This window comes from Aquarana catesbeiana, linkage group LG04 (assembly GCF_042186555.1).
Source record: "Aquarana catesbeiana isolate 2022-GZ linkage group LG04, ASM4218655v1, whole genome shotgun sequence".
Taxonomy (NCBI): domain Eukaryota; kingdom Metazoa; phylum Chordata; class Amphibia; order Anura; family Ranidae; genus Aquarana; species Aquarana catesbeiana.
In genome coordinates this window covers 35,235,770-35,253,340 of record NC_133327.1, presented here as the reverse complement: position 1 = coordinate 35,253,340, position 17,571 = coordinate 35,235,770, and the positions used below count along the sequence as shown (strand labels likewise).

The following is a 17,571-nucleotide window of genomic DNA, read 5'->3' as shown; positions in this document are numbered from 1 at the left end:
TGCCACCCATAGTGGAATTTCAGATGTAGCATGGTATTTAGTTAATTGTGACAGTTGTGCTGCATAATAGCATTTGGTAAAGTCTGGTACACCCAGACCCCCTCGGATTCTGAGGGAAAATGTTTTGTAAAGTTTTCCATTGTAAGATACGTAAGAAATGTGATGGGACAGAGATAGGAAGAACCCTGAATAGATATAAAATTTTTGGAAGGATAGACATTTTTATCGCTGCAATCCTACCCATCAATGACAGAGGTAAATTTGACCAGTTTGAGAGGAGTTTAGAGAGTTGTGATAGCATTGGCGGGTAGTTAGTAGCATATAGATCCATTGGCTTAGACGTAAGGTTGACTCCCAAATAGGATATAGAAATTGGTGACCATGCAAATGGTAAGGAATGAATTAATTGGGTGTGAAGATCAGGGGGTAGTGAAATATTTAGGGCTTTTGATTTGTGTAGATTAACTGAGAGGCCCGATACTTTTTCAAATTTTGAGAGAATATCAAGAAGAGCTGGTGCTGATGTTATAGGGGATGTTAAAAATATTAGGACATCGTCCGCAAACATGCATAATTTATGATGGTAGCCGCCAAGTTCTAGACCTTTAATGTTTGGGTTAGTTCTAATAAGTTGGGCTAGGGGTTCTATCGCTAAAGCAAAAAGAAGAGGGGAAAGGGGGCAACCTTGTCTAGTTCCTCTTTTTATATTAAAAGAATCAGATTTAAATCCTGAGTATGCAATATGTGTTTTCGGATTATGGAATAAGGTAGTGATCCATCTGAGGAAATGTGGACCAAATCCCCATTGGTTAAGAATAGAATGTAGATAAGGCCATGATAGGGTGTCAAATGCCTTTCGTATGTCCAATGAAAGGAAACATGTAGGAATACAGCGGGAACGTGCTATATGAGCTAGAATTGTGGCTCGGCGGATATTGTCGCCTGCTTGTCTTGAGGGAATAAATCCAGTTTGATCCTTATGTATCAAAGAACCGATTATAGGATTGAGTCTGGAAGAGAGAATCTTGGCTAAAATTTTGATATCAATGTTAAGGATAGATATTGGTCTGTAATTAGACCAAGAAGTGTCGTCTGTATTGGGCTTAGGGATCATGGAGATAGAGGCGGTAAGTGATTCTGTACGGAAATAGTGATCATTAAGAAAAAGGTTAAAGGCATCAACCATGAGGGTTGACAATAGTGAAGTAAATCGTTTATAGTAAGTGGCTGATAAACCATCAACACCAGGGCGTTTGCGAAGTTTAAGTGATTTAATGGCAGTTTGTATTTCTGTCTCAGTAATAGGTTTCTCTAGTAAGTCTTGTTGAGTTTGAGACAGTGAAGGAAGGTTAATCGTAGATAAGAGATTGTTTAGGTGTGATTGATTTAACATTTTAGTTTCTTTGTATAATTCTGTTAGTTTTTTTTGAATTCGTTAAGGATTTTCAGCGGGTTGCTAGTATAGTTATCTTTAGCAATTTTTAGGCGGATAGGTTTTGGGGTGTAATTCGTCTTTCGTAGTGCTAAAGCCAGAAATGTAGTTGGCTTTTTAGCTTGCATGTAAAAGGTGTGTTTAGTTTTGCGTGAAGTTTTCTCGGCTGATTCTGTTGAAAAAAGGTCAAGTTCTATGCGTGATTTATCATAATTTAATTTATTATGTGGGGATGGTGAAGCTTGAAAAGTTTCAGAAGCTTTGTAAAATGCTTCCTCTAGGCGTTTATGAATTTGTTGTTTTTGCTTACGTATATGAGATGCTTGACTAATACAGACCCCTCTAACATAGGGTTTGAGAGCTTCCCACTGAGTTAAAGGATCCGTATCAGAGGCCTTGTTGTGAGTAAGATAGTCTTTTATGGCTTTCTCCAAGTTTAATCTAAATGTAGCATTCGCTAAGAGCCTGTCATTTATGCACCATGTTTTATGATTGGGTTTCGGAACCAATGAGGAGAGAGTTGTTATGACTGGGTTATTGTCTGACCAAGTACAAGATGTAATATTGGAGTTCAGAATGAATGCGGAGGTGCTAACTGGAACGCAAAGATGGTTGTTTATGAGGATGAGAGTAATGTGTATACTGTCTTCTTGCAGGATTATGTTCTCGCCAGGTATCAAGTAGTGAGTGTTGGTTCAGTAGTCTCTGATAGGAAAGTTTAGGTGTGGTATGAGGGGTTGGGGATTTGTCAAGGAATGGGTATATTATTTGATTTGAGTCTCCTCCAATAACAAGGGTACCTTGTTTATGCGAATCAATCACTGAAAATAGGTGAGAGAGGAATAGTAGTGGATTTTTATTAGGAGCGTAATAGGAGACTATAGTAATTTCACTATCTAATAAAATACCAGATAAGATTAGATATCTCCCTTCAGGGTCTTTGAGCTCTTTGGTGAGGGTGAATGGTGTCGTGCAGTGGAATGCTATTAGAACTCCCCTTTGTTTAGTATTGGCAGATGCTGTATAAACTTGTGGGTATTTACGGCTGAAATATTTTGGTGTGGACTGTGGGATGAAATGTGTCTCTTGTAGGCACACCACATGTGCCAATTGTTTGGAGAAAAAATTAAAGGCTTTAGTGAGCTTTGGAGGAGGGTTGAGACCTTGTACATTAAGTGTTAATATATTCAGGGACGACATTATTGAATATGGGTGTTTCTCTGGTGCAAAAGTGTTAGGGAATGTAGATTTTCTCTATGGAATAGAAATATGAAAGAGAAGTTCAGCAAGGGTTGTGCAGTATTGATATACACTAGTATATAATGTGTTAAAGAGAGACAAAGCAAAACAACAAAAAAAAAAAAAAAAAAAAGGGGGGGGGGAATAAAAAATTTAGAAAAAATAAAAAGGTTGCTCCTAAGTGGAGCTAATATCTAAGGGGTGGTGATAAATCACCAACCAAGAGATATAGCTGTTCCAAAGAGTGTCCAATCAATATTGGGCACTCAAGGAAAAAAAAAGGAGGTGCAATGAACTGTCTCCAGGACTACGACAGCCTACTGATATTGTATTAGATATCATTGAATTGATGAGTCAAAAGATGTAAATTAAACTTGAGAAAAAAAAAATTGTTAATATCTATATGATATTTTAGTTTAAAATAATTCCAAACACAATTGGCTAAGTAAACCTTTGCAATTTATGTAAATTAACGATTCAGAAGAGAAAAATAAAATTTGAAGAGGTCAGCTATTAGACCTATTTAACAGCTAACATCTAAGGATATATGCAAACTATATGATTTAAAACATTAGAACGTCTAGGATGCAGCTGCAGGGTATATCCCTTAGGCAACTGGTTAGAGATCAGCTAAAGATAGATCCATGAGAGTAGATCTAATGAAAGCAACCGATCCTAGTAATATCATAACGGATATAACAATTTAAAAAGAATTTGTATTGGAGAAGTATCCTATTGGTTTAATAGGTAACATTGTATACTGCATTGTATTACTACAAAGGTATAACATGTGGTATGGTTGAGAAAGAGTATTGTATCGATAGTAGGAAAAAAGAAGTGATTAAATAGGTATCACCCAATTAGAGTTCAGCTGTCTGTAATATCTTCTTCAACAGGAGGTGACGAAGTAAAGCGTCCTCTTTTGTGGGGGCTGAGTGGAGCCTGAGTTGCTTGAGGGTCCTGAAGATCTTGGAGCTGTGGGGGAGGGAAAGATGACAGTCGACGTTTGGGTCCATCTGTAGTTGCAGTTGGAGTGAACAGGCGGAGGTCTTTAATTACATTGAGAAGATCTTCCGTTGATTTGCATGTGTATTGAGTACCTTTGTATAAAAAACGAAGAGAAAAAGGAAAGCCCCAGCAATATGATATGCGGTGGTATTGAAGAACTTGCAGATGTAGTTTCATTTCCTTGTGCTTGAGAAGTGTAATTTGAGACAGATCTTGGAAGATTTGATATCTGTGCCCTTGAAAAATCAAGGAGTCTTTGATTCTTGCCGCCTCAATAAGTTGCTCTTTGGTACGAAAATAATGCATTTTCAGTATAACATCTCTAGGTGGTCCGTCTGCATTGCGTGAAGTTAGGGCTCTGTGTATTCTGTCCATTTCTAGACGTTCGATCGGTATTGATGGGGCAAGTTCCTGGAAGAGTGCTGTTACAGTCGATTGTAAATCTTCAATATCCTCAGGGATACCACGTATCCGTAGGTTAGATCTTCTAGCTCTGTTCTCAAAGTCTTCAAGGAGGATTTGGAGATTATTGTAATCTTCTTTAAGGGACTCCAATTCTTCTGTGTGAATTGAGGTCATGATATCAAATTCATCCACCCTTTGTTCTAGGATTGAAGTGCGGCGGCCCACTTCACGAATTTCACGTGTCAATTTGTCTGTAATGGCATCTGAGGTGTTCTGTAATGCCTTGTGTAAGACCCTTTCAAATTGAGCCAATAAGTCAGGGCCAATAGTGGAGTTTTGTGGAATAAGAGGGGTCATTCCTGAGGTAAAATCAGGCTCACTGCGCTGTGCTGAGGAGGGTGACTCATAGTGCTTCTGTGAGACAGGCTGTGAGGCAGGCTGTGAGGAGCGGTAAGAGGATGCTGCCGCCATTCTAACAGTGGGTTTAGTCAGCGAGTCCTGTGACTTTACTTGCCTCAGTTTAGCTTTTCGCCCATTGTACATAGTTCCAAAATATGCCCACTTACTCTGAGGATAGATTATATACTATCCTGTGTCTTTTTAGTCCGGTTTGACTCCGTGAAAGAGGCTGTCGGGTCCCGGTCGGTACGGAGCTCTAAGCTGACATGTCTAGCTCAGACTGCTCCGCGCATGCGCCTCGATGTACCTGTAGTTCACGCTGAGTTTAGCTCTCAACCACTGCTTCTGTTAGAAAGTAACCTGAAAAGTAGCTGGTGGTAATAACGGTACATCATCCCTCCACTCTGTCTAAAACCATACTATCATTGATAATGAGATTTTTAAGGTGCCAAAAATACAGTGCACAATTGTATACAAATTGAATTTTTTTTCACATAGAAAAAACAAAACCAAAACAAATAAACAATTAAATTAATTCAGTCTTTAAAAGTGACATTACATCATTATATACGTATATAAAAATCTAAACCAAAGAATAGTTTGCCATTATTCCTGATAACTTGTCTTCTGGTTTATAGCGCATAACTTATTCATTTACTGTAAATCATTACTGTTGTACAAAGACCTAACCTCTTATGAATCATACAGTAGATTTTTAAAAAAAAATTTTTGTTTTTTTTGCAGTATTTATATACATTGATAACACACTAATGGCACCAGGAGAGCAGCTGTATTGATGATCGCAGTAGGAGGGGACCTTTAACAGTCCTGTAGACGGCAGCAGTAATGCAGCTTTCTGCTTTCATTCAATATTAGTGTTAGGATTGCAGCACATTCTTTGCATACATTTTGACCTGGGGAATCATTAGCTCAGTGGTAGATGCGTTGTTTAGTGTCAGACGGAACTGTGCTTAAGGGCCTGGTAGCTCACTTTTGTTAAAACAGCAGAAAACTATTTTGTTGCTAGAGAAGACCCCCTGCGTGGGAAACTGTATGTTGGAATAAAGTTTCCTACGCAGGGGGTCTTCTCTAGCAAAATATACACAATGGAAGATGCCGAGCCACCTGGCTCTTAAGGCTCATTTAGCCTCAGTCACGTTACCATGTTGCACAAGCCCATTCCTGGCCTCTAGGAACGGGTGCTCCTGACACTCCAGGCTTTCTCACTCCTTCGAGACTTACGGTTTCCTCTGGTCCCCAGAACTCTCTCCCAATTGTATCAGCTATAGTCTCCCAGACTCTCTGGCCCGACTCTCACTTCATTGACCTGGAACCTCTCCCACATGGAGAGTTTGAAGGATATTCAGAGGAAGATCTTTTGGTGTTGCAAGGATAGAAGATGTATCAACTCACTTCTGGCCCCAGTTGGACAATTCTTTTCACCTTGCTATGCCCTAACTCCCTCAAACTCCCTCACTGTGAACTCACCAAGCAGAGTGCACCCTGGGGCTATGCTACATGAAAGATCTGCTCAGGGAAGCTACAGGCCAGACACTCCCCATATGCAATAGGTTATTGATGTGGTCTGTTTTCACTTGACCAAGTTTGGAGAAGGAGCCTCCAGTTTGTAGCTTACCTGTCCTGCTCTTGAATTCACAGGGCACCTTCTGCTTCCAAGCCCACGGCAAATGCAGAAGATAGAGGACCTGGCATGTATCTTTCCTGTATAAGGCCCTTTTACAGCTGTGACTTTGGGGCCACTGGTTCCTGTGCCACTGATAGGACGGCTTTCCCCAATATGAGATTCCCACAACCTTATGTTTCAGTGACAAATGTCATTGGTGAGATTTCCCTTTTCTTTTGTTTATATTCAAAGAACAGTTCTTATTCTTAAATGCAGGAACCTATAGCAACCTATCTGAGTTAGTACCATTGATTTCTATGGTGATTGCATCCTCTTGTAGGTACAGATTGGCTGTCTGCAGTATAATATTAGTTACAATATTAGTTAGTACCCAAGAATCAACCGATCAGTGGTAAGTATTCTAATAGAAAGGGCATCTCAGGAGGGGGCCTTGGGGAGACAGGAGTGTGAATGTACTTTACCTAACAGCTTGTATAGCCACATGCTAAGGACATTTTTGTAGTAGAATTCTGTGAACTGAACTGCCTAAATGTTAAGTAGAATTAGCTGTATCATCCCTCTCTTTTGTAGGGTGTTTGGCTTTCCTCCACATTATACCGACATTGGTATGATGAAGCGTACATCCCGGATGAAACTTCTTGGAAGGGCCTGGAGTGTCCCTGTCATACGTCATCTCTTTGCCCCCCTTAAGGAGTATTTTGCCAGCAGATGAAGATGACACATGACTTCATGAAACAAGAGTTTTAAGCGTTGAAAATAATAACAAAGACTTTTTATTACTTTTTTAAAATCTTTTTTGATTGTTTAAGCTTTTTTTTGTAATGTAAACATTTCAGCAAGCAGTAAATTTAAACATATTTAGGTATTTGCTTGTATATTTGTAAACCACAAAGTATATGGCGCATCCCAGTTGTAAAATAGCAGGTTACTCCCTAATTAGCCCATGTATTATAAAAGGGCTAAATCAGTCTATAATAGCCCATAGTGATGAATACAGTCCATAAGAAAACTAATCATAGCACAAAGCGAGCAGCTCCACGGAGAGACAGGAATGAATCTCTTAAAAACCACTAGAAAAACAGGGGGTGCCACTAAGTGCACTATTTAAAAAAAAAACAACTTTAATAAGGCAGCCAAATGTGCGCTCACATAAATCCACGAAAAGAACGCTTGTCAATACAGTAGCATCTATAGAAAGATCGTCCACACACAGAGGAGGTCTGTCAGTATCAGCTAATAGCATTGATGTATAGGAAGACATCGGAAACCACCGTGGAACCGAAACTGACATCAAGCCCAGGGATGATCCATTGCCTAGGTAAAGTGTTTCGGAGTGCCAATCATCTCCTTTGTCAAACCTGATAGGCCATGAATGGCGATGCTCGTACTTATAGGAGAAGGACTCGTGGAGCCCATGATAGGGGCGGGCCACACCAGCGTTAAAGGAAAGGCGAAAGTTCTGCCAGGCTGCACGACAACCTCAATGGACTCAAAACATAATCCACCAAAAACATCAAAGAAATTACAAAAACAATAAAACATGATTAAATACAATAAAATGAACAATACAATAACCTTAAAGGATATCTGAAAAGGATATGGATGATTCGGCAATGGAGATACAAATGTCCCAAAAATGACAGCTGGGAAAAGGGAAGAAAATGTAAAACATGTTTAGAGATTATTATAATTTGTTATTAACAAATCTATACATTGTGTACCATGTGTGATAAAAAGGGGGGGCGGGATCAATAATTAATAACATGGATGAACAGTGAGTAGCAGATCTTCTTTTTTTTCAGCCAGTAGGCTGCATGATAGAAATAAACAGATTTCTCCATCCACACAAGAAAAGTGTATAGAGGAATCCTCCTAACTCAGACTTTGGGATTGATTTACTAAAACCAGAGTGCAAAATCTGGTGCAGCGGTGCATGGTAGCCAATCAGCTTCTAACTTCAGCTTGTTCAATTGAGCTTTGACAAAATAAAAAACTGGAAGCTGGTTGGTTTCTATGCAGACCTGAACCAGATTTTGCACTCTACAATTTTAGTAATTCAATCCCATTGAGGTGTTCTATCTCTGTGCAGGCCAGTCAAGTTCCTCCACCCTAAACTCGCTTATCCATGTCTTTATGGACCTTGCTTTGTGCACTGGTCCAAATCATTTGGTGGAGGGGGGGTTAGGGTGTGGGTTTGTTTTTCAGGGGTTGGGCTTGGCCCCTTAGTTCCAGTAAAGGGAGCTCTTAAGGCGTCAGCATATCAATACATTTTGGACAATTTCATGCTCCCAACTTTGTGGTAACAGTTTGGGGATGGCCCCTTCCTGTTCCAACATGACTACGCACCAGTGCACAAAGAAACATCCATAAAGACATGGATGAGTGAGTTTGGGGTGGAGGAACTTGACTGGCCTGTACAGAGTCCTAACCTCAACCTGATAGAAAACCTTTGGGATGGATTCGAGCAGAAAGTGTGAACCAGGTCTTCTCATCCAACATTAGTTGCTGACCTCACAAATGCACTTCTGGAAGAATGTTCAAACATTCCCATAGACACACTCCTAAACCTTGTGGACAGCCTTCCCAGAAGAGTTGAAGTTGTTATAGCTGCAAAGGGTTGGCCAACTCAATATTGAACCTTACGGACTAAGACTGGGATGTCATCAAAGTTCATGTGCATGTAAAGGCAGGCTTCCCAATCAGTGGCGACTGGGGAAGTTTTAGGATGGGGGGCGCCAGACCTGCCCTTCCTTTTTGACCCCTTCCAGTTCTCATAAACCCCACCCCTTATAGAATCCACCCACTCTGTCCCCTGTATTCCATTTGCTTCCACCCATAGTGTCAGTAGTATACAACTCAGCTTCACAGGACAGAGTATACTTTCAGGGCTGGGCTCAGACCTTCCTTCTCTGAGCTGGCTGCTCAGCTGTCAGCTAATTGCCAGCTCCCATCTCTCTCCACAGTTACTCAGCTGTTGTTGATATCCTGCTTGTCTGCCCTGCCTACTTAAGCCGTCCAGTCCAGGGGAGTTTTGCCTTCGCCTTGGTCAACATCACAAGAAACATCTGCTGCGTTCCTGTTTAAAGACTGGCTTTGCTGACATCCCTTCTGGCTCCGGATCCTGCTTGCTGTTCCACTACTTTGATCCCTGACTTCTGGCTTGGCTGACTATCCATTCCGGTTACTGAACTTTGGCTATGTTTTGACTACGTTTGTTCTTTTTACTTTTATTATTATTATTATTTTCTGTCTCGGTCTGATTTCATGGTTTCTGACAGTATACAGCCCCAGAATCACAGAACAGAGTATATAGCTCAGCCTCACAGGACAGAGTATATAGCTCAGCCTCACCGGACAGAGTATATAGCACAGCCTCACAGGACAGAGTATATAGCTCAGCTCCACAGGACAGAGTATATAGCTCAGCCTCACAGGACAAAGTATATAGCTCAGCATTACAGATCGGGGTATACAGCTCAGCCTCACAGATCAGGGTATACAGCTCAGCCTCACAGATCCTTCATGTTGCCCAGGGAAGTGTGTGTGTGTTGCGGCTGTCAGAGTGTGTCAATCAGGAGAGGAGAGAGAGTTCCACAGCACACTTAAATTAGCCTTACCTCGCCCAGAATCACGCCGCTCAGCTTCCTAATCCACCATGGGTACAGTCAGTCTTACAGTCCACAGCACAGTGAGCCAGGAAACCAGAAATGCTGCAAAAAGCACTGCCCACCGTCCTCTGGTCCCTGCCAATAAAAATAAAGCACAGGGGGCCAGAGACAAATGATTGGAGAGTGGGAGTGTTCGCCCTGAACACTCCCTAAACGGGCAAATGAGCTTCCCAGCTTGCAATCAGCTGATTGCAAGCTGGGAAGCTTCCCATGGACCGCTGTGTGTCCGGAGCCTGGTCACTCTTAAAGTGACAATTTTTTTTGTGAATAGCTGGGGGGCTACGCCTGTGCGCCCCCTATGGATGGGCCGCCACTGTTCCCAATACTTTTGCTAATATGGTGTACATATATCCAGATTTTGTACTCTCCAGTTTTAATAAATCAACCCCAAAGGGTCCATGCACATACCTACATCCTTAATAAGGCTCTGACAAGGTGGAGCCTCTTTGTTCCAATGATGATATCCAGGTAAGCAGCCAAATACCCAGTTGTAATGCTTATATGGAAGCTATTATACCTGCCAAGGGATTTTTTTCTCTACAGTCCTGTTAACATGCATCCTTACCAGACAGCACTGTTGGATCCCTAACCTCCATTGCAGCACAGCTTGTTCAAAAGCATCTGTGTAAGAGAAGGTGGATGGAGGGCGCGTGATCAACCGCTTAAAGAGGGAGTCCCGTGAAAAAAAAAATGTAAAAGTCAGCAGCTACAAATACTGCAGCTGCTGACTTTTAAAATAAGGACACTCATCTGTCCCAGGGTCCAGCGATGTTGGCACCCGAGACCGTATCGTCCCTCGGTCCTCGGGTGCTGCTGCCGCCATTCTCTGTAAGGAAATCGGTTCCCTACTGCGCATGCGCGAGTCGCGCTGCACTTCCTAACTGGTCCCCGCTGTCTCTGGGACCTGTGTGTGTCCCAGCAGACAGCGCGGTGGGGACGGGAGGGGGTGTAGACTCCTGTGGGTGTCTATGCCGAAAGTGGGTGCAAATACCTGTCTTAGACAGGTATCTGCACCCCTCTCCCCCCTGAAAGGTGCCAAATGTGACACCGGAGGGGGGGAGGGTTCCGAAAAGCGGAGGTTCAATTTTTGTTTGAACCTCAGCTTTAACATTAAAACATGTTTGGTTTATTCATGTATAATGGAATACAGGCATATAAATGATACAAATACTAAGTTTCATAAAAACAGGTGACAAACTATGCACTAAAAAATTAAAAATGGAATATGCCCATGTTGAGGCAGATATTTAAAATAGGCTGACGCGTTTCGAGGGTAACCTCTTCATCAGAGCCTGGAGAACAAGAGCACAGTCTGTATTAGCCGGTAGGCCGACATGTGTACATGGGGAGGAGTGGCTAGTTGGAAGGTATGTTCTGTGATGGATAATTAGTTATTCCAAGCTCCATACCAGTCCACGTCCAAGCGTTCTGCCTCCAGAAAGGGTTAATTATGGTGCATTCATACGAGCGGGACTCGCGGTTCTGATGACAGCACCCCCCATTGTAGGACTCGTGGCTCTGATAGCATACCTCCCTGCTTGCGGCTCTGGTGGTTGCACCCAATCCACCCGGGACTCATGGCTCTGGGCTCTGATGACAGCACCCCCCGGGACTCGCAGCTCTGATTACAGCACCCCCGGGGCACGTGGCTCTGATGACTGCACCCCCATACCCTGGGCTCGAGGCTCTGGGCTCTGATGACAGGCAATTACCGCCAGGCTGTGGGTATCCTCTCCAAGTGCTCCTGTCTCTCTACCAGAGCAGCAGCGGTAGCAGAGGTATCCTTCCTTCAGTCCAGCGCATGTCTGCTTTGCTCCTCTTCCTAAGCACCAGGCATCCAATAGGAACGCCTGGTGCTTTGGCCAATCGGGAAACAGGTCTGACGCCCTGCCTCCTGATTGGCGGGGACTCCGGGGAGGAACGTTAGTGTGAAAATAGCGAAAATTCATTCACAATCATCACACAATTGGGTGGGATTGGGGTGCACTCTCTGAGCCCCAAACTCACCCTATTTTTAGCCTATTAGAGCCTCTGGCTCTAATCAGGTGCTTCAAAAAAACACCCCCTCCCACCCTCACCATAGGAGTTAGAGCTGCATGATACTGGCCAAAATGAGAATCACGTTTTTTTGCTTAGAATAAAAAGATCACGATTCTCTCACAATTCTCGCGGTGTAATATATATATTACATATATATATATATATATATATATATATATAATGTTTGGGGGTTCTAAGTAATTTTCTAGCAAAAAAACAGATTTTAACTTGAAACCAACAAATGTCAGAAAAAGGTTAATGCCCCATACACACGGTCGGATTTTCCGTTGGAAAATGTCCGATTGGAGCGTGTTGTCGGACATTCCGACCGTGTGTGGGCTCCATCGGACATTTTCCATCGGATTTTCCGACACACAAAGTTTGAGAGCAGGCTATAAAATTTTCCGACAACAAAATCCGATCGCTTCAATTCCGACTGTGTGTGGCCATTTCCGACGCACAAAGTGCCACGCATGCTCAGAAGAAATTCCGAGACAGAACAGCTCGGTCTGGTAAAATTAGCGTTCGGAATGGATACAGCACTTTCGTCACGCTGCAATGTAAAAAATAGTTTAATGCAGCGCACTCTCTTCTTCTTTATAATGTGAGAAGAATGAAGTAGTTTTGCTGCTCATATTCACACAGACTTCTCACAAACGTATTTCTTTATTATTTATTGGGATTCCCTCAATATATTTACATTTGTCACATCTGACCAAATATTTTTTGGGTTGTTTTTTTTGGGTTTGTATTTTTTCCAAGGCTGTTTTTTTTTTGTGGTTTGTATTTTTAAAAAGTCTGATGTTTTTATTTTATTTTTTTTGTGTTTTACACCATAATATTTTTGTGTGTGTTTTGTGTGTCAAGTTACCACAACACCATTATTATCTTGTATTATTGAATCTCAAGGAGATTGTTTGGTGTTGGTGTCTCTTGTTAAATTCACATTGTATATTTGAAATGTACCTGCCTCCTCACAAACAAACTGTCCTTTTAAAAGGAAAACACACATAGGCAAGTATAATTGTAAAAACATTTCCTTTATTAATGGCTCAGAACCAAACAAAGAGGGAGGCAACTCTGGAGAAACAGCTGAAATGGGTGAAGCCTTTGGCCCCTAGGGCACATATCAACAATTTTCTTGCAAAATTGGTGGCCTGAGGAGACCATATCTAAGGGAGTGCAGTCTGGTCCAGAAGTCCCAGAGATCCGGAAAGCAGCAGATGACATCTGTGTCCTCAGGCTGTGGTCATACAAGAGGCTGCATCTTTGGCCAGACCAGACTGAACCCAGGGCCATCACTCTCAGGTCTTCTTTCCACGCTTCCTTCCATGCTGTGGCTGTGATGGTGGAGTTGTGGCAGCAGGAGGAGGAGGGGCCAATTCACTCAGGTGGGTATTGGGTGTTAGTGCACCACTCACCCCCTTACTTAGGGCTTTATAAAGAAGGTCCTCACATAGCTTGCGTTGGCCCTCCTGCATGCCCTTCAGTTTGGTGGCGGCCATGCAGGCAAAGGCCTCTTCAGGAGTGGGTAAGGCTCTGAGGGACGCGGAAACCTCCTGAATGAGCCTGAGAGCTGAATCCTGCATGTGAGTCGCCTTCCTTGCTCTTTTGTATGGAAGGCGGAGGGGAGGAACCTACGATTCGGTCAGGCTGCGACTGGTCCCAGGCTTATCCTGGCTGACACTTAGTACTGCCTCCTCCTGGCTGCCACTAACCCCCGCCTCCTCCTGGCTGCCACATTCCACAGCCTCCTCCTGTGTGTCTCATTCCAGAACCTCGTCCTGGCTGAGGTCTTCCTGTGTATGAAAAAGGGACATAGTTTTAGTTTTTTATTCATCAATCACACACAATTTTCATCTCATGACTGTTGCAAATTGAATGTTAACAAATATAACAGACTATCCTTCTGAGCCCACCATTTTTCAGTCTTGTCCAAAATCTTTTTGCCCACTACTGTCTATTGATATGTAAAACACTTTTTTCAATCAGCAATTAGTGATCATTAATAACATCTAGTAAACATAATTTATTTATTGACCAGAAATCTGTAGAAGAATGCTATAACTGACTCCATCTGGGCTCCTCCACTTCTTCCTGGCTGGAAGTCCCAGGTTGGACATCGGAAGCCTCAGCTGGGGTGGAAGATTGGGTGGAAGGAAGAGTGGAAGGAAGAGTGGAGAGGGATTCCCTGACTTCAGTCTAGTCTGACAGAAAATGAAGTCTCTCATAGTACCACAGCCTGGGGACATAAATGTCATCTGCTGCAGCTCCGGACCTCTGGGAATCTGTGACCTTCTTGCGCTCCCTAAGATAAGTGCTCCTCAGGCCACTAATTTTGTTTTTTAAATAGGGGATGGTTGCCGTGGGGACCACCGGCTTCACCAACTCCAGCAGTTTCTCCAGCGCTGCCTGCCTCTTTTGTTTATGATTGTAATGTGGATGTTTCACCTGCCACAGACAGGGCAGCTCCCTGTATTTGTCTATGAACAGGGGGAGGAAGTTGTGGTCATTGAAGCCATCCATTTTATTATCTGAAAGACACAACACAAGACAAACCCTAATGTCAGCCTAAAGTCTACTAAACTTGTGCAAATACAGGCCTCAATCTAGAAGCAGTATAGGCCCAATGTAAAATCTTACCTTCACAACGGCGCCTCCGTTACTCCTTCCTCTGCTCACAGATCGTACGTACTATGCACGCGTGTTACGCTTTATAGACACTGCACATGCGTGAAACTCCGCCCGCCCCTGATGTTCTTTCTAGTCTATTCCCCGCCCCTTCTCATTCGGCGCAGTGGGGGAAGAGCACATGGCGGAAACACAGCAGGTGTCTGATAATTACACCAACGAGGAGGAGGAGGAAAGCCCGGAGCCTGAAACGTCCCGATCCAGAAGGAGATGATATAAGGCATCAAATATGTCCTTTGGGGAGATGTTGGAGATGGTTGACATCCTGAAGAAGGCCGACTATGATGGGAAGTATGGACCTTACCCCAACCCCAATGTCAGAAAGGCCAAGATAATGGTGAAAGTAGTCAAGAGTCTGCACCGGAATTTCGGGGTACGATGAGCGAAAGATCAGCTCAGGAAGCGGTGGTCGGACCTCAAATTAAGAGAACACGAGCAGTACAGAAAGATCCGGAGAGTGCTGCAAAAAAGTAAGTAGTTGTGCTGTGTTCCTATTCTTTCTGTTTATTACGTTCGTGCTATTCCATGTGCTTTTCTTAATAACTGTTATCCAGTTTAAAATGGCAACTTTCATGTTCATGGGCACATTATTCGTTCGTATCAACCATAGTTCGTTTGGCCATATGCAATTGCCATCATTTTTTGGGGCCTACTTGTGTGAAAAGAATTGGGTGGTGTAGATGTGTTTGTTACTAGAATGAAATGCCAACTAGATTCTGTGTAAGGAGAGGACACTCAGCAGCACTTTTCACATCTGGACGCTGGAGCACTAGTGTGGGACACAAGAACACCCTTTTTATTAGGGGGCCCACACAGGTGCTCCAGTGTATACTATAGGGGGGTCTCCATCTGTGAAGCTTGTACAAGACGGGTAAAGTATTGAAGCTTGACAAAGGACAATAAAAATGCTACATCTTGGAACTCTGCCAAAATAGACAATTGTACCCCACGTCCAAGCAATGCTTAATATCTATAGTTCTGACATTAAATATCTGTGTGCTAAGTATACCAATTTTTTTTTTACATAGGGGATAAAAGACTTGGAGGACACCCCTCATCTGAGGAAACCACAGACCCCTCACCTCTGGAAGAAGGTGAAATCCCCCAAAGACAAGAAGAGCAGGAGGAGAAAGACGTGGTGGAAATTGTCGCAACAGGTGAGTGTCTGCGACCACAGGCTCAGGTAAGAGATGGATGCCGGCAGATTTATAATACCTGTTTTTTTTTTTTTTGGTTTCTCTCTTTTTAGTTGATCGTAATGTTGTGGATCCTGATCCTTTCACCTCTGAAAGTGCCCAGATCCTGATTGGGGAGATCATGGGGTGTAATGTTGCATTGTTAAACATCAAGAAAAACATCAATGATGTTCTTCAAAAAAATAAGAACATCATTGATGTTTTAGGGTGAGTTTAAAAGCCCTCCAAATCCCTTTGTTTTTTGGTGTGCTACAATTTTTGAATTTTTTTTTTAATATTAGAAAAGCCAAATTTTGAAGATGCACACAGTGTGTCAACTTGTGCTATCTGCCATCACGGGAGATCAATGGACGCGTTTTGGGGGTGCAACCCCTTCCTCAATAATAAAGTAGCTGTGAGGAAGGGGTTGCACCCCCAAAACACATCCCTTGATCCCCCATGATGGCAGCTAGCACATGTTGACATTCTTAAATTTGTGTGCATTTTCAAAATTTGGCTTTTCCTGGGGTGACTTCACCCCATCTGAACGCAATATCAAACTCAGTTTGTAAATACTCATGTCTGATATTGCCTTAAAGTTCTACCAAATGTGAACTTTGTAAGTTCAAGATTTGTGTCTTTCTTGTTGGTTTTAAACATGCCTGTTTTATCTTAAATGGACATTTCTAATTTTTCTAATGTGACCCCAAAAATTGTTATACAACAAACATGTTGGTTTGTTTTAAAAACCTTTTCTAAATGCACATGTGATTGTGCTGGTATTAAAAAGATTGTTAATCAAGATTGTGTGGATTATTGTCTCAACGCTACAAAACTTTTGTTGTGCTGTAATGGGTGTTTTCTGTGACAATGGGGGTTGTTTCCTGAGGGCAAATCCACTTTGCACTACAAGTGCAGTTTCAGTGCAGTTTCAAGTGCACTTGTAGTGCAAAATGTCTTTGCCTTTAGGAAATAACACCCAACAGTGCTTTGTAAGGTTACACAATCATGCCAATTTCAGGACTCATCACATTTCTCTCAGGGTCAAGTAAAACAAACACAAGCAGGAAATGTCACCAAACCTTGGTTTTATTTATTTTTTTATTTAAAAAATGTTTTAGACATTGTCTGGCATATTGATGGCCCCCTACCCGCAAAGAATTCAAGGTATCTTAGCCGGACATCATGGGCACTCAGGGAGGGCAAGACAGGATGGCCACTTTCAAGCGCCGTCAGGGTTGGTTCATTAGGAATTCCGGCCTCAGGCCCAACTGAGCCAGCATAGTTGGCAGAATGTTTCTGTAAAAAGTTGTGTAGAACACAGCACGCCAGGATAATGTGATTCAGTTTGTACTCTGCCATATGTATTGGTGTAAGAAATAGGCGGAACCGACTGGCCATGATTCCAAATGTGTTCTCCACCACTCTTCTGGCTCTGGCCAGCCGGTAATTAAAAACCCTCTGGTCCGGGGTGAGGGTCCTCATTGGGAATGGCCACATAAAATGGTCCCCCAGCGCAAATGCTTCATCCGCAATGAAGACGAATGGGAGTCCTTCCACATTGTCTTCTGGAGGTGGCAAGTCCAAGCTGCCATTCTGGAGACACCTGTAAAACTCTGTCTGGGCGATGACTCCACCATCGGACATCCGGCCATTCTTCCCCATGTCCACATACAGGAACTCATAATTAGCCGACACCACCGCCAACATCACAATACTATTGAACCCCTTGTAGTTGTAATAGTATGACCTCGAGTTGGGTGGTGGGACGATGTGGACGTGTTTCCCATCAATTGCCCCTCCACAGTTGGGAAAGTCCCACCGCTAGGCAAAGTGGGAGGCCACAGTCTGCCATTCCTGTGGCGTGGA

The 17,571-nt window shown here is 42.9% G+C and overlaps 1 protein-coding gene across 23 annotated transcripts in view; it reads left to right on the top strand.

Moving 5' to 3' along the window:
• The window catches only part of DNMT3A (DNA methyltransferase 3 alpha), a 201,555-nt gene that overhangs the window by 152,764 nt on the left and 31,220 nt on the right, over positions 1-17,571 (top strand). For 4 of the 23 annotated variants that reach the window (XM_073625019.1, XM_073625018.1, XM_073625005.1 and 1 more), the window contains one exon: positions 6,699-6,993. The exons of the other annotated variants lie outside the window; for them this stretch is intronic. In XM_073625019.1, coding sequence (XP_073481120.1) covers positions 6,699-6,818 — 120 coding nt within the window. In that variant the 3' untranslated portion in view covers positions 6,819-6,993. Of the gene's footprint in view, positions 1-6,698; positions 6,994-17,571 lie in introns of those variants that run through there. 23 annotated transcript variants of the gene reach the window in all.